General features: G+C 62.4%; 5 protein-coding genes across 5 annotated transcripts; all 5 read right to left on the bottom strand.

Annotated features, from left to right (window-relative positions):
* Positions 1–357: 357 nt before the first annotated feature.
* Positions 358–1,818, bottom strand: BXZ73DRAFT_98729 (uncharacterized protein; the record flags this gene model as incomplete). Its single annotated transcript, XM_048027781.1, has 3 exons — positions 358–423; positions 473–1,396; positions 1,447–1,818. 3 exons carry the CDS (start codon positions 1,816–1,818, stop codon positions 358–360), a joined length of 1,362 nt encoding a protein of 453 aa, XP_047880749.1.
* An 870-nt stretch (positions 1,819–2,688) lies between these two features.
* BXZ73DRAFT_15975 (uncharacterized protein) lies at positions 2,689–4,865 on the bottom strand (the record flags this gene model as incomplete). The annotated part of the gene is made up of 3 exons (XM_048017523.1): positions 2,689–3,147; positions 3,203–3,393; positions 3,449–4,865. Coding segments are annotated over 3 exons (2,067 nt in total), but the record flags the coding sequence as incomplete, so codon positions are not given.
* Positions 4,866–6,787: 1,922 nt separating this feature from the next.
* On the bottom strand, positions 6,788–8,296 carry BXZ73DRAFT_42578 (glycoside hydrolase family 18 protein; the record flags this gene model as incomplete). Its single annotated transcript, XM_048018983.1, has 10 exons — positions 6,788–6,870; positions 6,929–7,141; positions 7,195–7,216; positions 7,281–7,353; positions 7,417–7,429; positions 7,499–7,604; positions 7,667–7,910; positions 7,969–7,982; positions 8,042–8,146; positions 8,204–8,296. 10 exons carry the CDS (start codon positions 8,294–8,296, stop codon positions 6,788–6,790), a joined length of 966 nt encoding a protein of 321 aa, XP_047880751.1.
* Positions 8,297–9,711: 1,415 nt separating this feature from the next.
* Positions 9,712–11,373, bottom strand: BXZ73DRAFT_98732 (glycoside hydrolase; the record flags this gene model as incomplete). The annotated part of the gene is made up of 11 exons (XM_048027782.1): positions 9,712–9,770; positions 9,828–9,905; positions 9,941–10,156; positions 10,223–10,232; positions 10,324–10,335; positions 10,392–10,467; positions 10,532–10,544; positions 10,602–10,713; positions 10,788–11,034; positions 11,095–11,108; positions 11,173–11,373. 11 exons carry the CDS (start codon positions 11,371–11,373, stop codon positions 9,712–9,714), a joined length of 1,038 nt encoding a protein of 345 aa, XP_047880752.1.
* A 1,582-nt stretch (positions 11,374–12,955) lies between these two features.
* Positions 12,956–18,507, bottom strand: BXZ73DRAFT_88582 (Pkinase-domain-containing protein; the record flags this gene model as incomplete). The annotated part of the gene is made up of 11 exons (XM_048025006.1): positions 12,956–13,430; positions 13,470–13,716; positions 13,778–14,036; positions 14,089–14,255; positions 14,315–14,700; positions 14,769–14,998; positions 15,164–17,051; positions 17,112–17,471; positions 17,492–17,704; positions 17,729–18,284; positions 18,342–18,507. 11 exons carry the CDS (start codon positions 18,505–18,507, stop codon positions 12,956–12,958), a joined length of 4,947 nt encoding a protein of 1,648 aa, XP_047880753.1.
* Positions 18,508–22,357: the final 3,850 nt, after the last annotated feature.

Below are 22,357 nucleotides of genomic sequence, written 5' to 3' on the forward strand. Positions count from 1 at the left end.
CGCACCCGATCCAGCAAAAGAAGTGTTGGCATACGAAACAGCTTATGTTGGCAGGCGATCACAGGAAACGACGTTTATGGAATCGCTAGATCGCAATCCAGGTACGTAAGGCTATCTATGCGCATTTTGGTTTCCCCGCCTGAGTATCATCGCTTCCAGAGGAGGCAACGACACAACAGGCGGGTACTCGTCCCAAGGACCACGAAGAGGCATGCGCCAGGACCGAAGCCCCTCCCTTGGGAAAAAGTGGTGCCTGTTGACAACCAATGAACGTCAGCCATGGTAATTCGTCATAGTGCGGTCGCTCACCTGTGCTAAATTGAACTTGCTTTGCTAGCAGTCGAGTCGAACTGATCCTCAAATTTTGAACTGCAGCCCGAATGGCCACCGGAAGCCGCCAGCGCGCCGCGGCTTGACAGGAGACTGCTTCATCGTCAGCCCAATTGACGCCAGAGACACCGAAAGGACTCACCCAGCTCCCATCGAACGCGGCCTTGCGCGCCGACAGCCGAACACCACCGAGCCGCCGGTCACCGACCCGCGCCCGCCCGCACTCCTGCCCACACTCACCGCACCGCACGCCCGCTACCCGCACGCTCACGACGCCGTCCGCGCTCACGTCCATGTCCACGACCTCATACTCATCGTCAAGGCCGGCCAGCACCCGACCCACCGCGATCCAATGGCCGGTCTTGCTGCTGATGGCGTCGGTCTTGAGGCTGGGCGAGACGACGCCGCGCGCCGTCCCGACCACCGCACCGTCCCCAGGCCCAGCGGGAGAGACAGCCAACCCACCCCCGAGCCTGAGTCCAAGTCCGGCACGGCAGCCGGGCGCGCACGCGACGCCGCCCGCGGGGGCCCGGCTGGCGATGTCGGCCGGGGTGTCGTTCGGGGCGAGCGGCGCGTCCAAGGACGCCAGGGACGCGGCACGCGTGTCCTCGCCCAGCGTGGCAGCAGGCAGGGGGAGTCTACCCCCCGCCGCGCTCGCCGCGGGTCCGGAGAGCGCACCGGTCGGACCGGGCCCGAGTCCGCACACGCCCGCGGGGTCGAGGGTGAAGCTCGCGTCGAAGTCGGTCGGGATGTCGAGCTTGAGGTCGGCGAGCACGTCGATGGCGGCGTTAAGGACCGAGTCGAGGGACATCGAGGTGTCGGCGGCGCTCGGAGCGAGACCAAAGGCAGAGTCGAGGCTGTCGAGAACGTTGAGGCTCGCGGTGTCGGCGAGCGAGACGAAGTCCATGTCGGCGATGTTGTCGAAAGAGGCGCCGAGGCCGAGGAACACGTAGATGTCGGTGCTCTTGTCGCCGCAGAAGGAGTTGTCCATGTCAATGACGGCCCACGAGCAGTCGTTGTCGATGTTGATGGGGCCGAAGGTGATGTCGCATCGAGGTTGTCGAAGCTGGAGGTGATGTCGGGGAGCACGTAGATGTCGGTGCTCTTGTCGCCTACGAAGGGGTCGTCCTTGTCGAGGGCGATCCACGAGAGGTCGTTGTCGTCGAAGGTGATGTCGCAAAGGTTGTCGAATCCGGCGGTATCGATGTTGAGGCTGTCAGAGATGTCGCCGCTGAAAAGTTCCTCAACCTCGTCGGCCCAGCTGCCAGCAGCCGGACCCTCCCGGGCCTCCTCCTCAACCTCAACCTCAACCCCGACCTCGACCACGGCCGCGCACCTCGCCAGCCGGGCCGACTCCCACATGACATACTGCGCGCGGAGAGTCTCGATCGGGACCTTGGCGTAACCTTCTCCGTTCCAGACGAAGAAAGGCGCACCGAAGGGCGTCGACCAGGAGCCACTGACGAGAGTGCTGCCAGAGAAAGACATGATGGTGTGATATAGCAAGTGCTGTTAAGCGGATGGTAATGGTGGTGCAAGGGAAAGAGCGGGAAGGAACACGAGCTGTGCGGGCGAGGGATTTATACACTCTGTGTCAGGCTGGTTCGCATTACTTGGCGGCTGGCACCGGCACACAGTAGGCTGACATCCGGCAGGACTCTGTTAGGTGTCGAAGTTAAAAATAAGCAGTACGCATAGCCAATATTCTTTGCGCAGGAGTGGTTACAATGCCGAGCGGCCCGGCCGAGCCGCGGTGCAGAGAGGCTGGAGTAAGCGACTGTATGCTGGGACGTCTGGCTTCCATTAACCGGATAGTTCTCTGGTCCACGGTGAAGGAAGCAGGCATATTACCTGAGAAACCGGACGATTTCGACATCAGCCGGCGGCTCACTTGAAATGTCTTTCTAGCTACCCATCCCCTGCTGCCTATGTACGCCTGATCGCGTGTACTTCTGCCAGCGCTTCCTGCGAACTTGAAAGTGTCGTGACGCTCTCCAAGTTCAGGTCCTGCTACTTGTGATCCTCCTCCTCCTCCTCCTCCTCCTCCTCCTCCTCCTCCTCCTCGTCCTCTTCCTCTTCCTCTTCCTCGTCCACTTCCTCCTCCCCCTCGTCCACTTCCACCTCCTCCGCTTCCTCCTCCTCCTCATCCCGGGCTGGTCGCTCGAATGGCACGCCGATATCGATGTGCCGGTCTCGTCGAGGCCATTCCTTTATGGCTGCCTTTACCAGGAGTGTCATGACAGCTGTGTGGCTTTCCAGCAACTGTGCCGCCGACTCCAGCTCCGGTGACATGAGAGGTGCTGACGGAGCGGGCGGAACATTGCTGGCATCGGTTGTCAAGAGGTATTCGAAGCCCTTGATCATCAGGATGCCGGGCGCCACGGGAGCCGTGTTCGAAGTGGTGGCTTTCGCCGAGGATGTTGCGGAGGCGCGCAGACTGGCTTCGTGGACGAGCAAGCGAGCGCGGAACAGTCGGAGGAGTTCGGAGAGGATGTCATCCAGAGGGTGCCCAGGAACTTCCTGCCCGGCATCATCGACGTGATACAGCTTGAGCGGGTCGTGCCCAGTCGTGACAGCGCCTTGTCGGATGCACTTGTCGCGTGTGTCGCTGCACGTCTCGCCGCCGTCCTCATTCTTTTCGCCGTCATAGAAGTACTTTGGCACAAACCGGTCGACGACGGCGGGCTTCCAGCTGCTGGCCATGTATACGACGACCATGAAGACCAAGACGTGAAAGAACGACTCGAGCTCGTCGGCCACCTCGATCGGTCTCATCGCGTCCATCTGACACAGCATGGACATGAACGGCCACGTGCCCTGTGCGACGTCAGCAAAGGCAGCGCAAAGCACGACTGAGAGAGTTGGTGCTCACCGTTCGCGTGGGCTGCATAGCAACGTGCACGTCCTCACTTTTCGCCATTTCCCAATCCGCTAGGACCCCACGCCCCCTAATTTGCGACTTCCCTTCCTCGACAGACTCGAACCGCGGCCTAATGAGGATGTTGCCAACACTGACGTCCCGGTGGAGCAGCTTGTGTTTCGACTTGTAGGCTTGCTCGTGGGCTGCAAACCTGTGAGCTTAACTGCCACGCGAAGCGATTAGGACTCAAGTACTAACCAGAGATGGCGTAGAGTATGATCAGTATGAGCTCCAGTCCATTACGGAACATCCTCAACGGGAGGCATATCTCAGCGACCACCATGCGGACGTGCCGTAGATGCCGCACCCCGGAGAGGTCCTCCGGCGATGTAGCAGCTGTAAGAGAAGCAGCGCCACTTGACGCCAAACGTGACGCAATATCGACGGAGACCTGCGAGGACGATGGAGGGGTGAACTGGTGAGGCGGGTCGCTAACCAGCGCGGAGCCAATTCGACTGTCCGTTGCACGAGATCGAGGCGTTGGCGTGTGGGTCGCCAGAGGATTGGACGAGTCGGGAGGCGGGGCGGGGTTCGTGACGCCCGCGATCGAGGACAAGAACGTGACGTGCCCCTCGTACGCCTGCGCGGCGATAAGCGTGGGGACGCCCGCGACTTGGGCCTCGTTGAGATTCCTGAGGGTGACATGTTCGGGGTCCACTCCGACATAGTGGGGCTGCCACGCGTCCTTGACGAACACGAGACTCTGCGTGTGCCACTCGATCGCGGGCCATCCGCGCGTCCCCCGCCCGAACGGTTCGTGCGTGCGGACCAGGGCGTTGCCAACGAGATAGCGCTTGCCCTCGATCTTGAGCACGTATCGCGACGCGTTCTTTGCGAGCGACTTTGCGAACAGCTCGCGGATGTACTTGAAGGTGCGCCGTGGAGCCGACCACACCTTCTCAGCCTTTTCATCCATCTTCGCGTGCGGATCTTCGAACTTGCCCCCCTTGGCAAAGCCTGTACAATCGCCCCATCTGTCGAGAAAGTCGGAACGGATGTCGGAGGTGTTGTAGACCGCAGTGTCATTCTCGTCGATATCAGTCAATAGATCTTTGGAGTCTCCCGTTCCGGCGACCCAGTCCATACGGGCCCACCCGCATGACTTTGGAGAGAGACGCTCTGCACTGGGGTCGAGGCCGGCATCTTTGGACGACAGCGCCGACAGGTCCGCGAGGAGGGAGAGAAACTCTTTGGTATCCCCCTTGGTGGTAAGGTAGGACTTCGCGTGGCTGACAATGAGGCCGGACTTGTCCCAGTGCAGAAGTCGGTACTTGGAGCCGTTGACGAACAGCATGAAAAGGTGGGTTCGATGCTGCGCATAGAGGAGGCAATCCGCGTATGTGTAGAGCTGGCCACGGACATCGCTACGCTTCTGCGAGTCCTCTTTATTCCTTGAGTCTTTAATGAACGGGTCAAGTGCCTTATCGCCATTTTTGAACTCGACGAGGAAGCGCGAATAATGCCAATTGGGAACGCCGGGGAGGAGAAAATCCTTGTCATCGTCGTGGAAAAAGCCGCCGTCGATTTTGGACCCAGTCACCTCTCCCTCGTCGGCCTTAGTCTCGGAGAGGTGAAGAGTGTGACCGAGGCAGAGATGATGCACCTTGTCGAGCTCCTTCTTGACGCAGAGCCTGGATGAAGCACCAGCAGAGAGGACAAACAAACAGCGCGACGTACCCATTCGTGGCTGAGCTTTGCTTCGTTACACTTTTCGCGTTTTTTGAACAGGCGTTGGAGCCGACTTCGGATTTTGGGGACAATTCTGTCTAACCGTGCACGATCTTGCGCGGTATGAACAAGGCGCCTAGGGGTTCCGAGGTTGTAGAAGTCCTCGAGCTCGATCATCTTGGTGCAGTTCGGCCGGCGGTCGAGCATCTCTGCACGCCGTGGCTTGCTAGGCGGGAAGGTGCCAAGGAGGTTGCTGGTCCCTCGAGCCTGCGGCAATGAAAGCTTGCCAGATGCCACTCCTTCGGGGAGGTTGCTCTTGCTGCGACTGGCGTTTTGAATCCGACTTCGGCGTGTGAGAGAGCGAGAGCGCGGTAGTGTGGCCGAAGCGGCCTGTTGCACTAAAGAGCTCATGAGCGCGACGGGCGCGACGGCGGCGCGACACTGGTGTTGGGGGGAAGAGAGTGCACTCACGACTTCACGTCGAGCAATCACTCAAATCACCGATAATCGGGACCCTTTGTCACGAGATGAGTGCGCCAATGGTCGAGCCAGTGAGAGACAGAGCACGCGAGAAACAGAAGCGTGCGTCCGAGTCCCGGAAACCGAATGTCTGTCATTGTCAACCAAGTGCCAGCACCGTGGCGCTGTTCCGGCGCTTGCCCTGCGCCCCGCGCCGCCCCTTCCCGGTACTCAAGTACTCAATGTTCAACGTTCAAACGTTCAACCTCCGCGTCAGGCGCCGGAAATCTCGCCTGTTCCTTGGCCCAGGGCAAACTCATTTGCTTGGTACGGACAGAGAACCATGCTTAGTCTTGTAGCAGCACACAGGATGACTGAGATGGCAAATTATGCACTAGTACGTGTAAGTGATTCATTCAGCCTGGAACTGCCATGGCTCGCGGCTATTGCGAATTTGCAGTGCTATAGCCAACAAGACAACGTGGTCGCCGCAGCTCGAGTCAGTGGAAAATTGAAGCGCTTGGGCAGAGCGTGAACATTGACGACAGCGACCGCGTCACCCCAGCCTCCTCGATCACGTTCCGAAAAACCAGCATGAGAGTGCCGCCCGAAGCCGTGAGGTGGTACGCCGCACTGCGGCTCTCCGCGAAGGTGAGCGCGAACGCGCGGAGGCCGTTGACTTTCGGAAAAGGGGTGAAACCGGCCCAAGTGCAGGTGGCGCCCATGGCAGTGACGAGCTCCGCGCGGCTAGTAGGGTACTTGCCGCGCCCCTCTGCGGTTCAGGGTGGAGTGGACCGGAGGCCGGTTGCCTTGTCGTGGAGGTTGTAAAGGGAGATAGCGACGTTCCAGAAGCAGGCAAACATCGCCGCAGCACCGTCGAACGAGTTCTAGAGGGGATCTAGTTGTCGGATTTTGGGGGAGCATGGATTCGCACTAGCCTACAAAATAGCCGGAGCTTAGCGGACTCGCCTTTGGAACCATGTCCGCGCGATCGAAGCGTACTGTTGAAACGAACTGGTCGGACTGGTCAGATGGCCGAATAGATTATAGAGCCTTGACAAACCATCACGCCGCGAGCTCCGTGGAGAACAAACTTTGCCGTCAGACAACGATGACGTGCGAGGTTATGGAGTCGGAGGAGGATACCGGGGCGACTGCTATAATGATGTGCTCATCACGGAGGTACACGCTGCTGACGTTGGTGGACTTTGAAGATAACCGGACGCTTGGGGTTCCATGGCTTAGGCTCGAACGGGAGCAAACCATCGTACTCGAGTGTTCAGCAGGGGCGTATGCCAGACTGATAAATCCATTGTTTCATCCAAATAATACACGACGTCGTGGGCTTCATTTCCCCTCTCGCGAGAACCGGCGCACAGCAGATCTAGGGGTATACCTGTGTCAAATAACTTAGACCGGCCATGAGAGCGAGCGGACGGTCGTGATCCAAGCCGTGCCGGCGTCGGGGTACTGCCAGGTCATCACACCGCCAGCTGCACAAGTCCATTGTCAGCGAGCGCCCAAGCGGGGGAACAAGGACGTGGTGCGTACTCCAACCCTTGTTCTTGGCCTGCTGGACGCAGGTGGCGAGCGTCGAGGGGGCGATGTACCCGTTGTTCGCGTCGCCGGTCGTCGCGGGCTTGCCGATCACGAGCTTCTCCATCGGGACGCCGTTCGCGGCGATCTGGAGGAGCGCGGTCTGGGGCCATGTCGAGGAAGAGGCGGTGATCAGGCCTGAGCAGGTGGTGTATTCGGAAGCGCCCTCTGCGAGCGGAGAAAGTGAGCACATGTGGTGGATGCGCTGATGTGGGACTCACGGTTGTAAAATTGGATGTTGTACTGCGTGCAAGGGATCAGTCAGCGGTGCAAAGCTGGAGGTCGCAGGGAAAGCGAGCACACGCACCCAATCAATCAGGTTGCCGACCGCCGAGTGCACCTTGAGGTATCCGCCGCCCGGGTAAGACGAAGGTGTGAACCTGAGTACGGGCGTCGCATCAGATCGAGACCAAGGCTGCTCCCAGACAGGATCCGGATCTCACCAGGGAGCGACCGCTGCAGATGGCACGTCATGCGCATCAGTATCACCTTGCGACCGAGAATCCTTGATCTCAGGGGACTCACGAGCATGGGTCACGATGTACTGTCCGACCGGCAGCTGCTTGCGGAGCGCGGTTGTGAAGGTGATGAGCCACGCCTCGGCAGAGCCGCCGTCCATGGCGTTGAAGTCCTGCAAGTGCGAGCACAATCGGAGACCCGTTCGTCACCCAAAGTTCGAGCCGAGGCACGCACCTCGTAGTCGATGTCGACGCCATCGAGGCCGTACTGGATCACCCAGGAGCTAAGCGAGTTCGCGAGCGTGGTGGGGTTGTAGTTCGAGGTCGTCGGCACGTCGGTCGAGCCGAATGCGAAAACCATGAGTTTGATGCCCGCGGCGGCATACTGACTCTTGATCGATGCGCGGTCCGTGGCGGAAAGAGTCGTCCACTCGTAAGCTTTGTCCCAGGCGCCCTCGACGAGCCAGAAGGAAAGCAAGCTGTGGAGAGGAACCTTGAATGGAAACTACATGGGAAATGTACATGAGAATGTCTTACAAGACATTGAAGCCCTAATGACAAGACTCGGAACGTCAGTACTAGAGAGCTGTGGCGGAGGCATCAATATCACCTTGATCGCGGAGACGGCGGGAGGACCAGTGACCCCAGACTGGTACTTGTCCGCATAGGCAACGAAGTGAGGGGCAGCTTGCGTCGCGCGAGCTTCGAGAGCACGCTCCACGGGCGTGAATTCCGATAGGAGATCGCGTGCCCTGGGAGACAGGCCTTCGACCACCCCGTAGGGGATAGCCGTGACACTGCTCATTTGGAGCACGAGGTAGAACGTTACGAGCCCGAAAAAGCGGCGGAGGGGGGTGGCAAACATGGTGCGCCGACTCTGTGCGAGGACGGAGGCGAGGAGGAGGTCCGAGGAGGGGGTCCTTCGGGAGGATTCCCCGTAGTAGAAGAGGGCGGTTATATACCACAGGGCGAGGAAAACCGCTTGAAATTTCGACAAGGCGCGCTAGACACTGAACATGCGCTATCGGGTCCACATTTCCATATCCCAGCGTATGAGTGAGGTATCCGGAGGCTGGGGGTGCCGGAAATGGGTACAGCGTGAACCTTCATGCTCACAGTCTTGCACTGGGCAGAGGCGATACGAGGTACCATATGGACAGGCAAACCATGTCAATTCTTTGATAGGTGGGCGGGTCGAGGTGTCGTGTGGATGGCGGAACGGAGGATCTTTTGCCCAATCGGCAGGGCAAGCAAGTAAGAGCACGGGTTCGTCTTGTGCACCAGAAGGCGGCTGGCCATGTGTGCACATAGCAGGTCTGAGCGCTGATGGCTCGTCCGTCAGCTTCGCCCGAACGCGCGCTGGTCCGCCCAGGTTGGGCAACTGCGGTCTGAAGGGTCGTATCGGGTGGGAAAGTTTGTAGAACATGCCTAGGCGACCCAAGTCCCGAGAAGGGCGCTGCGATAGTGATAGCAGCTGCCCAAAGGAATCAGGGTCAGGATACGGGAAGAAATCCATCAGTCTGACGTACCCTCGAGCAAGAATAGTATCCAAAAGGGGCGAGGGCACTGAGACCGGGCACGCTCACTTTGAAGGCCTATATGAGCACGCCCGAGACACACGTTTTAGACGTTATGAAGAGGATTGATGTCCTGCTCCACCGCCGATAAGCAGCACCGTTCACGGTGTTCTGGCCTCGGAGCTTGTATGTGGCTTCAGCAAGTGCAGAAGCGAGTGTGTAGGAGGCCGAATGGGGTCCGGTGTTTCGGGTGATGAGTACATGCGCTCGTATGGCGATCATGAGGCGGAGAGTCGTCTGAGAGCGGATGATTGAGGGCTTCGCAAGTTCTACGCAATCGTTCCGCATGGACGAGTCGTCCGCGTGGTCGGAGGTGGTTGGGAACAAGCAGGATCAGCGTCTCCGTCGTCCGAGCCCCGACGCCGATAACGCGTCCGGCCACGTGGCTATCAACCTTCCACCCGTGCCGCCCAGTGTGCAGTCGGCTTCAACGGGTCCTTGGCACTGAGCACTGAACACTAACCTTCCCCGGGGTAACGGGCACCGTAAACGCGGCAGAACAAACCCAATGTAGATATATGATTCCCAACACGACTAGTAATACAACATACCCCGGCTCCAGCCAGGGCATAATCTGGGCATAATACAACAGGCCTTGGTCTCGAGCCCATATATCTCCCAGTGAGAACACGCGGGTGGATCCCAATAATAGCACACAGCTCTAAAGCCCTCGGATATCTTTGTGTCTCCAGCGTCGCCCCAATTACTCGGGGAACGCTGAGACCGGACCGTCTTGATCCACGACGCCGCCGCGTCGGGGAACTGCCAAGTCCCGGCGGGTCAGCCTCTGTATCACCTGAGCAGGACTCGCTCACGCACCTCCCAACCATAGCGCCGGCGTCTGAGGTCGCAAGGCGGGCGGCGGAGAGCGCGAGTACCGTGAGCTGTGATCAGCGCCTGGATGCAGAGGAAGGCAAGGAGTCGAAACGCACCCCACCCCTTCGCCTTGGCCTGCGCGAGGCAGCCGGCGAGCGTCGAGGGATCGATGAACCCGCTGCTCGCGTCGCCGGACGAAAGCCCGGGCTTGCCGATGACGAGCTTGTCGAGCGGCACGCCCGCCGCCGCGATCTCGAACACGGACGACTTGGGCCAGCTCCCGCCAGAGGTGTTCAGCAGGCTGGTGCACGTCGTGTACTCGGTCGAACCCTCTGCCGGCAGCAGTCGGCGTCAGCTCCCGAGTCGATTGCAACGAAGGTTTGCCAAGGGCCACTCACGGTTGTAGAACTTCGGGACGTAAGGCCGGCCGTACAGCGGGGCCGCGGTGGGCGCCATTTAGCGAGGATCGCTCGTGCGGGAGCAGGACGGCTGCACGTACCTGAACGTTGTACTGCGGCGTGCTCTGTGAGCTTCGCGGGGCAGGTAGAGCGGAAGGAACGGACGCACCCAGTCAATCAGGCTTCCCACGGTCTTATCCACCGTCAGGTAGGCCCCGGCGGAGAACAGGCTGTTCACGGAGAACCTGATGGAAAGAAGTGCCCCGTTAATGAACGCGGGTGAATGCCCGCCCGCGGCGAGATGCGCACCAGGGAGCGACAGCTGCGAGATGCCGATCTATGAGCACAAACTCTTCGAGCATTCAATCGAAGCACTCACGTGCGTGCGAGAGGATGAACTGGCCCTGGGGGAGCTGGGTGCGCAGCTGGCGCGTGAAAGTGGCGAGCCACGCCTCGGCCTTGCCGTCCCCGGCGTCCATCGCGTTGAAGTCCTGCGCCCGAGAACAGATTGCGGTCAGTCAGTCCGCGCGAAGCCCGACCTGGGGCCGGCCGAGGAGACGCGCACCTCGTAGTCGACGTCGAGGCCGTCGAGGCCGAACTCCTTGACCCACGCGGCCATCGTGTTTGCCGTCGAGGTCGGGTCTGCGCCGATCGACGTCGGCGCGTCCGTCGAGCCGAAGACGGACACGATAAGGCTCACGCCCGCGGCCTCGTACTCGGCCTTGATCGACGAGCGCTGGGCGGCGGTGAGCTGGGCGGACCACTCGACCGCCTTATCCGCAGGGCCGGAGATGAGCAGGAAGGAGAGCGCGCTGGGGAGGGCACGTGTGAGCACCGCCGGGAACGCGGGGGCCCCGACTCCCGTGACTTACAAGACGTTGAAGCCCTATAACGTGTTTTCCAGGCGCATCAGCGATGCGCGGACGGAGATGGACGGAGAGGACACGCACCTGGATTTCGGACACAGGCGGGGGCCCCGTCAGGCCGGACACGAACTTGTCGCTGTAGACGACAAAGCGAGTGTCGGGGATCGCGCGCTTGGTGACGGCGGTGGGCGCGTCGCGCGCCTTGAGCGCGCAGTAGGGCGCGGACCGCGCGCCGTGGAAGAAGAGGACGGAGGAGAGAACGAACAGCCACGAGAGCGCGAACATGCTAGGCGGAGTGGTGGGGTTCGTTGACTGGGGGCCGGAACGGGGCTCGTCGACTGTTTTGAGGCGTGGCGGGCGGTTGCCGTGTTGCTGAAACAACGTGTTCTCGCTTGTCTTTATATCCTCTTTCCGCGGTGCGCTGGCTGTGGAAGTAGGCCTCGATGTGGATGCAGACGCAGACAAGTGGGTCGTCCCGTGTGTGCCACAATCCCGTAGCCTGCTCCCCATTCGCCCGCCGACACTTCTCGCGTCGAACGAGCTGATGCACCACGAGGACGCGAAGTGGGCGCGCTGGACCATGCGGTCGCCCTGCGCGAACGCGAACGGCATCCGAAGGCGGGACGCGCGGGCTCGCCGTTCGCGCGCCCGGCGCCAATTCGATAACCCTGCGCCGGCGAACGACGAGCCACGAAGGGGTGCAAATCTTCTATAAATTCCCATCGTGTCCGCGCGGTTGCGTTGGAAAGAGCGCGGCTGCTGGATAGGGTGCGGCGGGAGAAGCAGACGCGTGGACACCAAGCCGCGCGACCTCGCAGTTGCCGTACGTGCAACTTGAAGTCTGCTAGCCTCAGAGGCGGTCGATATCGTCGCGCGCGACTCCGTGGCGCCGCGTTCAATTTCGATTGGGGTGGTGGTGCTTGCCACGGTCCAGGGCGTCGAGGCTTCTGCCGTGCCCGCCGTGCCCGCAGCGCCCCAGCTACGAACACAGAAAGCGGATACCATCAGCTGCCCCGGCGCAGGCGAGAAGCACTCACCGGGCCCATGTGCAGGTGGAGCGGCGTCGACACTCGCCCCCGCCGCGCGCCGCGGCGCACAAAAGCGGGCGCGGGGCAGACTGGGCAGGCCGTCGACGGGTACAGTCGCGTGTCCCCCGATAACTCTACGGTCGCGCGCGGTTGCCTGGGGGGTGCGGAGGACTATCGTGCGCGAAGCCCCGTCATGCGCCGCGAAGGCGAAGGAGGCGTCGGTGGTGGTGGTCAGTGCGGAAGATGCGACGACGGCCCGGGGCCAGAACCGCCTGGTAGTGGTGATACGCCGGGCGCCACGTATGTTAGGGTTGACCGGTCGCCGGGCTCCGGGCCTCGATACTCAACGCCGCGCAACCCACTTCGCGAAATTTTTGTGCAGCGCACGAAGCGGGGTCGGGAGACGGCGCGCTAGAGATGCGAGTGCATAACGACTTGATTGCAAAGATGCTGAGTGCAGCCGATAGCAAGGAGAGTCGGACTACTGCGACGTACATGGAGGGGCGACGTGTGTGCTGTGAGAGGGAGGGATAGAGCTAGGGGGATGGCACGAGGAAAGTGTAGTACCGGGTGAGGACAAATGCGACATAAGATTAGGAGAGTGCGTATGCGCACTGTCATGATATGCGATAAGAAGGGTCCACTGAGCCGCGTCCTGTGAGAGAGCAAAGACAGTGGTGCGTGAAGGTGTCAAGAAGTCTCTGATGTACATAGTAGGAGGGGAGGATATCATGCCGCGAATGGTGGAAGATGCTACAGACGGAAGATGCAAATGGAGATGGAGAACGCAGGAAGAGCAGCGCACGCATGGCCCGCGCAGTACGGGCGTGCGACGGTGCTCACTGCACCGTGCACCCGCCGCTCTCGCGCTGCCGCCGCTTGTTGGCGCCCCCAGGCATGGGGTCGACGACCGAGTCGCGCTCCGTCTCCGCGCCCGACAGCGCCGACACGGCAGAGAAAGACGTCATGCGCGACAGCCGATCCGACTTGTCCCCCCCGGAGACCCGCGGGCGCTGCTGGCTCGAGGCGATGCTCTCCGTGGCGGTCACCGCGGAGCGCACGCTCGACGAGTTCGGGTTCGTGCTGTTGCTCGAGATCGACGGCGGCCGAGCCAAGCGGTCCGCCGTCGGGTCGCTCGCCTTCCCCTTCCTGTGAAGGACGGAGGACTTGCGCGAGAGCTGCTTCGTGGGGGTCGGCAGCTGTGACGTCGAGCCGTTCTCCTGGTCGGCCGGGAGAGACGACTTGGAACGCTTGAACGCCGTGAGGACACGGAAGGAGGTCGGAGGGTGAAGGCTGTTCCCTGCGCCGCCGGCGCTGGGTTGGATCGAGTCCATGCTGGTCCGACGCGAGTACCCGTCGTCGGACGTCTGGCTGGTAGGGCTTGTGGGCGCTTGGACGGCCGCGGTGAGGATCTCCATCGGAGAGTACGGGTTGTTCGGGTTGCCGGCCTCTGCGTACTGCGCATACAAGAGGAGCTGGGCGCGGAGGTCGCACGTCGGCGGCGCGTTGTTCGAGCAGCGCGAGTGGCAGATGAGGCTGCACTGTTCGCACAGCACCGCGCTCTTCTTGACGTTCTGGAGACACACCCTGCAAATGACCGCTGGTCGCGAAGTGAGCCACGCGCGAACGTCGATCCGGGAGCCCCGAACCACTTCACGTACGTTTTCCGAACGTCGTCTTCACGAACGAGTGCTCTCGCGGCGAGAACGATTCCCCGCTGTTGGACATCCGCGGGCGTCCGGGCGTCGACTGGACCGAGGGCGAAGGCAATTCGAACGACGTGCGACGGTCGGCAGGTGCGGGATCGGACACCTGCTTCTCGATGTCGGCGAGGTAGCGGATCACCTTGGACTTCTGCATGTCGGCGCTGACCCGGCGCAGGAACGGAATGCTGTCCTGCCGCCGGAACACCTGGAGATGCTGCAGACCAAAGTCAGGCACACGGCCACCGAGCCCAACCGACGCCACGGACCTTGTGCGCAGCCGAGTGCGACATGAGCCACTCGTGCTCGAACAGCTGCTCCGCGCTCGGGCGTTTCGTCGGATCCTTGTTGAAACACCACTTCAGGAACTCTTGGAGGCTCTCGGAACACTCCTCGGGCAGGGGCGGGCACTCGTCCTCGACGATGCGGAACATGACTACAGCAGAGGGCTCAGCGTGCCGTTTCGGGCGAGCCGTCCCAAAAACCCGCACTCACCCGACATGCTGTTCGCAATGTCCGCGTACGGCGGGCGCCCGGTGAGGAGCTCGATGACCGTGCACGCCAGGGACCAGATGTCGGCCTTGGTGCTCGCGCCCTTGAGCTCGATGACCTCGGGCGCCATCCAGTTCGGGGTGCCGGCGACGTCCTTCATCTCGCGTTCCATCGCGCGCAGGTTGAGCGAGACGCCAAAGTCCGAGAGCTTCACGTTGCCGGTCTTGGTCGTGAGGATGTTCGCCGCCTTGAGGTCGCAGTGGACGACGTCGTTCTGGTGGAGGTAGTGGAGGCCCTCGAGGATCTTGACGACGTAGTTGGCGACGAGCCGCTCGTTGAGCTTCCCGAACGCCTTCAGGGTCTGCCCGAGCGAGCCGTTCTCCGCGTACCTGCAAGAGAGCAAAGTTAGATCCACAGCACCCTTATCGCCGCCGAACACTCGCGACGGGAGACGCACTCGAGGACGATGCTCAGGGAGTCGTCGTCGCGCGCCATGCCCTCGTACTTGACGATGCTAGGGTGCGACAGGCTTTTGACGAGGTCGACCTCCTTCATGAGCTGCGCGATCTCCTCCTCCTTCAGCCCTTCGAGGCGGATCCGCTTCACGGCGACCATCTGGCCCGTGTTGAGGTTGAGCGCCCTGTACACCGCGCCGAACTGCCCGCGGCCGATGCAGTTCCCGAGTTGCTGCGGATACGATACATGTCAGTGCCTGAAACCACGGGCGCGGGCGCAAAATGGAGCGAGGACAGCGTGGACAGAAGGCACCACGAAAGAGAACGGAGGAGGGAGGAGGGATGGGGGGTGGACGAAGATATAAGGCGCGGCGAGACAAGGGAAACGGGCACTCACGAACTGCGTCGGCGCCTTGCCGTCCTCGCGGACGATCAGCGTCTGCCGCACGGCGCTGCCGTCGTACGAGTCGCGGGACATGAGGTCGCTCGCGCTCGCGTTGCTGCTCGACGCGACGCCGAGGTTGACCATGCTCTCGAAGCGCGACCGGCGCGGCGGCTTCGCGCCGTACTCGTCGAACGAGTTCGGCCGCGGCTTCCGGCGCGCGCTCGCCGCATCGACCTCGCTCTGGAAGCGGCCGCGGGGGAGCCGCGGGCGGTCGGGCGCGCTCGAGGGCGACGCGGGGTCGAGGTCTCTCGCGTCGTCGGGCGACGAGGAGGTGGGGAAGACGAGCGCGCCGGTGGGCGCGGAGTGCTCGCCGGACACGGTGCGCGGGAAGGGGACCGGGCTGTCGCTGCCCTCGGGGGAGACGGAGCCCTCCTGGCGGGGGATGTAGATCCCGTTGCGGTTGCTCGGCGCCTTGGAGGAGCTGCGGCGGAGGATGATTCGCCGAGGGGGCGAGCCGCTCGCGTCAGGGCTCGAGTCGCGTCGCAGGATGGACTCCTTGGGCAGGAGGCCCCCGCCGGCTGCGTCGACGGAGTGCCGTGCGCGGTGCGTTGGCCGGCGCTGGAACTGCGGGAGCGACTCGACGCTTTCGTTCGGCTGCCGTGCGGGCGGCGCGAGCTTGCTGCGCGGGGGTGAGACCGAGAGGGGCGTGTAGGGGGTGTGGACGGACGCGTTGAGCGACTCGTCGTCGTCCCAAAGGGAGGACTTGGGCGTTTGGAAGGAGTCCAGGCCGATGAAGTCGTCGGGCCACTTGCCCTTGCCGAGCTTTATAGGGATGGGCTGCCGGCTTGACGGCGTCCGCGACTTGTCCCCCTCCGACTTATCTGACCGGGACTTACTCGTCGCGCTGTCCTCCGTCTCCTCCACCACCCTCGTCAGATCCACCACTGCGGTCTCACTCGGTCGCCGCTCACGCGAGGGCCTTGATGGTGAGTCGATGCTTCGTCTCAGGCCGTCGTCCTTCAGCGACGGGGCGATGGAGCTGCCGTCCGCACGAGAGAGCGAGTCGGAGAGTGCAAAGGATGTCGCATCGGTGTTGATGGTACGAATGGTGCCGAACCGAGTCTGGCTGCTCGGGCTCCGCGGTGGATGGGGATCGAGGAGGCTCGAGAACGCGGTCGAGTACACAGTGGAGTCGGTGAGGTTGCTCGACGCCTGGGACTGGCGCATCGGCGGAGGGAGATCAAGGGTGTCCACGAGAGGCCCGACGACAGAGTCGCCCATAGAAGCACGTGTGGAGTCGGCGATGGAGACGCGTTCCGCAACGGGGCGGACCCGAAGGGGGGATCGTGGGGGCACGGCCGGTGGCGCCTCGTCCTGGTCGCCTGCCTTGGCAGCTTTGCGGTTTGGCGGGCCGCCGAAGACGTCGTCGTCGTTGGCCGTCCTTCCGTCACTGACGTCTTCGTTCGGACTGTCGGACCGAACGGTGGGGAGATGGTGATGAGGACTCCAGCGTTTGCGAGAGGTGGGGGAGGTGGGGCCGGACGGGGACACGGAGCGTTGAAGCGGGGACATGTTCAGGTTGGGAGTGGACGCGGCTGCGCGGCCGTTCTGCCCATAAGGGCTGTTCCCAGGGCGTGAACCACCACCTCCGAGGAGGATCTTGCTCTTGTCTGCGCCAGGGAACTCCGCCAAACGGGACAATGCGAGGATCGACCGGGCCACACGCGCAAGACACTCACTGTTCGCCTCGATGAGATCGTCGCGGTGGAAGAGCTCGTCCGACGCCAGCCCCACCGACGAGGACCCTGCCAAAAATTTCGTAACATTTGACGTACGCACGAACCCGTCCTCGCGCTTGTCCACTCGATGGATCGTACCCGGAAACAACTTGTTGACACACCTGCCAGGGGCGACCACAAGTCAGTCCAGCATGGGTGTGGTGAAACAATAGGACACGCACTGGCAAAGGACGTAGCCATCTCGCAGCGCTTCCGCAAACAGCCTCCGCTCTTTCTCCTCGCCTCCCGAAGCTAGTGCGCCATTGAGGCCTGCCATGTTGACCTGGGACGTGCTCGCCATCGCGCCTGTTCGGTTCCAGATCCTCTCGAGCCGCGCAAGCGCCCGTAACCGCGCCTCGACCTCCTCCCAGTCCTTGGGGTCCAGACTGTTCTTGTGGGCCGAAGAGGGAGGTTTGAGCATCTCTTTGCAGAGGAACGACGTCGCGGAGCGTATAAGCTCGCGGTGCTCCGGGTTGGCGGGCGTCGCGAGCGACGTCGAGGAGGCATTGTAGAGGCGGGTGTGGTTGAAGCTCGGCGAGAAGCTGCGCTGGTTCGGGGACACCGCGCGGGCGCGGGCAGGGGTGGCAGGTGAGGCCGCGCGGGAATTGGTCGCGGGTGATGCGGAACGGTTCCCTGACGGCGGGCGTCCAATGACGGCCGTCGACCACTGTTCCCCGTCGGGGTGGATGTTAGAGGGAGATGAGAGGACGAAGACGCCGAGGGGATAGGCCGGTGCGAGATTGAGGTCCGCGAAGGGGAGCGCGGCTGGATCGGGCTTGCACGAGGATTGTTCGCAGACGCAGGAGGGGCCCCGTAGCCGAGCGGAAGATGGCTGGCACTCGCCGCGGCGCGTCGCTGGCTCATGCCCAACCCTCGTGGGGACGGTGAGCCCGGGTCGGGCGTTCGTGCCGCATCCCTCGATCGTCGGGTCGGTGTTTCTGGCGGGGGAGAGCGGGGGGTGTTGGGGGTGGAAGGAACGGTGGGGGCCGGGGCGAGGGTGAGTGGGGGAGGTCGTTTGGGAGTTCGCTCGCTGTCTCGGTGGGGTGAGGACGCTCCGACTCGTCGAGGGGCCAGCGGGGTCGGACCACTGATGTCCCTCGGACTCACGACAGGTTGGACGCTCGCCCTTCGTGAACGGTCGCGAGGGGGCGATACGAGCGCGGCGACATTGGATGTCGAGCCGCTGGGCAGCGCGAAGGGCTGGGTGAAGGAGGAGAGGATGGGCTGTGCGGACAGGTGCAGCGTGGGGGAGGACATGGAGGCCTGGCGCAACGAGGGCGTCAAGAAGCTCGTATGGCCAGCGACTCGGACTTTGTCCCGGTCGCGGTCCTTCGCGCCACGCCCGGCGGCGCCGTCTTCACTCGTTCGAGGGAGGGGGGGCAGGGCGGGAGAGGGCGACGAGACATCTCGACCGGTTCGGCGGAAAGGAACTTTAGATAGCATCCTCGATTTGGCCTTGTCCTTCTCCTTGGGGCCATCGTCCTCGGACGCCCTTCCCTTGCCCTTTACCGTACTCTGCGAGAGCAGGCCCGTCTCGTCGACGCTCACGGGAGCTTTCGCCTTGGACTTTGTCGGCATCCGAAGGCTCTGTTCCAGGGACGATCGGAGCCGGCTAAATGTCTTCGGTTGGGCCTCCGTCGATTGAAGGCGCGAGGAAGACGCCGTCGGCACGGACGCCTTTTGGGAAGGCATGCCGTGCGTGTTGGAGAAGGTGACGTTCAGCTTGGCGACCGCGGCCGTCATGCGAGAGAGCGCGTGGTGGGCGTCGGAGGTGAAGGGAGGGTTGGCCGACACTCAGAACGGCGCTGGACGCGTATGGATGATGTGAGCAAATCTCGCGCGCGTCGAAGAGCATTGACGGAACTCACTCCAAATCTGCGGACACAAGGGGGAGACTTGCAGGACTGGATGTGACGGGGTGGAATGAGCATGGGAACAGGCGTAGAAACGCGGAGAAACGCGGGAAAGACGGTGAAGGATATGGCAAGGAGTATCTTACCCCGGATGCCGCTGGGCTGGAAAGTAGCAATTGAGACGCGGAGAAGGTGGCCCGGAGGGTGAGCTCGGGTGGATTGGGGCGAGGTCAGGCCACGGGCGTAAACATGCAAGTCAGCAGGTCCGCGGGTACAGAAGCTCGGGCGGCGTGAAGGCGTGATAGAACGGGGCTGAGTGGTCGAGACGGTGTGGGCCAGGGCGTGGAAGACGGGGCGGAACGGGGTGCGGAAGAGAGCAACGGAGGTACGGGGCGGCGGCCGGAGTCTGCGCGGGCAGGAGGAGAAGGTCGGGGGCTCGGAAGGAGGAAGACGAGCGGCGAAAGGAGCGCGTCGCCGGTCGTCGTTGGTGGCGGGGGCAAGAGCGAGCCGGGAACGTCGCGGACGGAGCCTGGGTCGGAGGCCCGCGCGAGCGCCCAGAAGGACCAATATAAGGACTCTCCATCGGGATTAGGCGCCCCCGCCCGCACGCTCTGATTTTCCCTCACACTCTGTTGGCTCGACGCAGCGCGCGCCGAGTTCCGCAACGCGTCGCAACTCTGTGCCCGCGAAAGGCCCGCCGCTGTATGCGCGAGCGGTGGATGGCTCGCGGGGGCCCCTGGGCAGAGATGAAACGCAGCGAGCGCGCCCTCTCGGAGTTGGGAAGTCGCGGCTCCGGGCGCGAGGATGGCCGATGACATGGACAGCTGCCTGGACGAGCAGGCACGAGTACGGCGGGCGTCGTTGCCGGCCGGGTGTGGGTGGTTGCGCGCGCTGGAGGCTCTGGAGGAGACGATGACGTCCTGCCTCGTTCTCCGATGACGCGCAGTGGCCGTAGCGTGAGCGGCGCGAAGCCACTGACAAGCGTGGACGCAGCGGCACTGCCGTACGTCGGTCTCCTCCGCGGTGGTGGCGGATCGACCAGACGACGGGGCGCGCCCCGCGCACGCCGTCCCGCCATGACCGCCGTCAGCGGGCTGAGCGAGCAGCCAGAGCCCCCAGGTGCGGCGGGCGCGGAGAGAGGTGCGGCCGCTGCGAACGTGCATCTCGGACCGCGCGCGAGCCTGGGGGAGCGTGCGGTTCTCCCGAGGAGTGCATTCTCGGACATCAGAGCGCCCGTATGTTCGGTGCCTCCCAGGGCAGGAGCGAGCCGGCGCACCGGGTAGCGTGCCGACTTAGCCATATGCATCCACCACGTGTATCCGATCGAGCTGCCCCGGCGCCACCGACGCAACAATGTCCGTCAGGCCGAACACGCCAGCTGCCAACCGTCCGCCTGCGCCTCTCGCACGCACCCCCACCCGCAGCCCCACCCGCCGTAATCCTGGCTGCGCCCGCCCGCGCGCCGACCCCCGGGGACGCAGGCCGACTGTCGTGGTCAAGAGAACGGTGATGGAAATCACTCTATCAGCACATGTACCAACCGTCTCCGGACGTCTGCCGGTCTGCGCCGAGCCCGCCGTCTCCTCGGAGAACTTCCAGCGCGGGCTAATAGGCCAGAGCGGTTGCCATACACCGAGATCGTTAGCCATCATCGCCCGCCGCCCTCCGCCGCCTCAGAGTCACAAGCCTGGACTTCCCGGCTCCCACCATCACTTTCCGCTCCATACACACGCGCAGGGCCTGAAATCTTCCAGCTGCCTTCGCGGGTGGCCATGGAAAACATACCGCCGGCTCGCAGAGATCAATCTCAATCTACGATCCGCAGGCTCCTCTCATTCGTCCAATCCACTGATCGTCGTTTGCTTTGTCCCTCGTCTCTGTCGACCACCTTACACAACCTCGCCCTACTGCACTTGTTAGCTGAGCATTCGCTAAGATCATCCAGCACAGTCACCAGACAGAGAAATGATGGATGGCCGAGGCACACACAGTTGGAGATTTGTTGAAACACGAGCACGGCCGGTGGCTATGACGTGGATTAGGGCTTTCGACGATCGAGCGGGGAGCGGCGGATGCGCCACAACACCTCGTACAAACAGCTGGATTGGATACTACGCCGTGATACGCGTTTCATTCGCCAAAACATACGGGACGAGGCAAATACTGCACCAGGCCATCAACGGGCGTAGTACGTCAGTTGCAGCGTCATAGGTCTGGGTTCTCGTACGCCGGGCATGCCGATTCGAATTCCGGGACCTCACATCAGGCTGCCTGTGCCGTTCGAGGACTGCGCCAATATCAAGAGACGTCAGGATATCAGGTTCTGCATTTCCGATGGCCCAGGATGACTAGGACTCTCGCACGCGTGGGTCCGGAATGTGCTGAAATCGACACCCCACCAACTTCCTGGAACCGGGCTTTTCGGCTGCGTCGGATTGAGAAGCCGCCGTGAGTTTGCAGAGGGTTAACGACGCCCGCTAAGTATGTAGACGCAGTAAATCGGTTATCGCCACTGGTTCCGCAACGGTGTGGGAGCAAAAAGAAGAACGGACGTGTGCTTGTCCCAGGTAAGACGGTTCTGAACATCATGCAAGGCCGCGAACGGATCCGGGCGTACACAGGCATGGAAGAACGTGTCAACTCATGTTGACACGATACGGAGGCGCAACGAGGTCTGCGTGTGAGATCCAGACTCGCTTGCCGATTGCCGAACTGCTTCGACGCTGCTCAGCGAGCTCGCGTACGATCGTTACCACAGTGCGGTTGAAGGAACGAACTCCCCGATCTCATAAACATGGCCGAGGGGAGACTACCGTGAATCTAAGTGGTGGTGCTTGTGGCTATCAGCGTAAGCAGAATGTGCCGTTATCCGACTAGAACGCACCTCAACGGCTCCAGGCCAGGGCGGCGAGACATGCCGTCTGAAGCCAAGCAGATGGTCTGACAGAGACCATGGAGCCAACGATGGCGCTCTCAACGGCGATACGGTGCGCGGATGTGGGCAAAAGGACACGAAAGCCACGGTGATATACACGTGCGGTCTGTTCGAAGCCTCGTTGTTCTGCTGAGAGACTCCATCAGCGAGGCCTGCCAAGATAAGCGGGGAATCGACGCACATGTGCGGGCCCACGGGCCGCTGCGAAGCCTGTATGATGCGCCTCATGCGCTGCTGAACTGGTCTCGGGTGGTGTTGTGGACCCGGGGCCGAGCACAAAGTTCATGCGGAGGGGAGAGTCACAATCGCAATGCATAAGATGACCACGAGTGACTTCACGAGGCCGCAGCAGCGTCTTCCTTATATGGGCCTGGAGGTCTGTGCGCGGCGGATGCCGGCCGGAGTTCTAAAGGCGCCACGAGGGGATGCGCAATCTTCTCGCCCAGCTGCCCCTCAACTCGACCACGATGCCGCCAGCAACCCGTTCCCGCCAGCAGGGTACTTCAGCACAAGCAACACCGCGAGCATCGTCCGATCCTGCCAGCGATGAGAAGGAAAACTCTCAAAGCACGAGAGCACGAGCCACTAAGAAGGGGGCAAGGCTTACTGCCTGTGCAAGCAGCCCGATGACGGATCTCCC

Source organism: Epithele typhae, assembly GCF_022376455.1.
Source record: "Epithele typhae strain CBS 203.58 chromosome Unknown BXZ73scaffold_8, whole genome shotgun sequence".
Lineage (NCBI taxonomy): Eukaryota > Fungi > Basidiomycota > Agaricomycetes > Polyporales > Epitheliaceae > Epithele > Epithele typhae.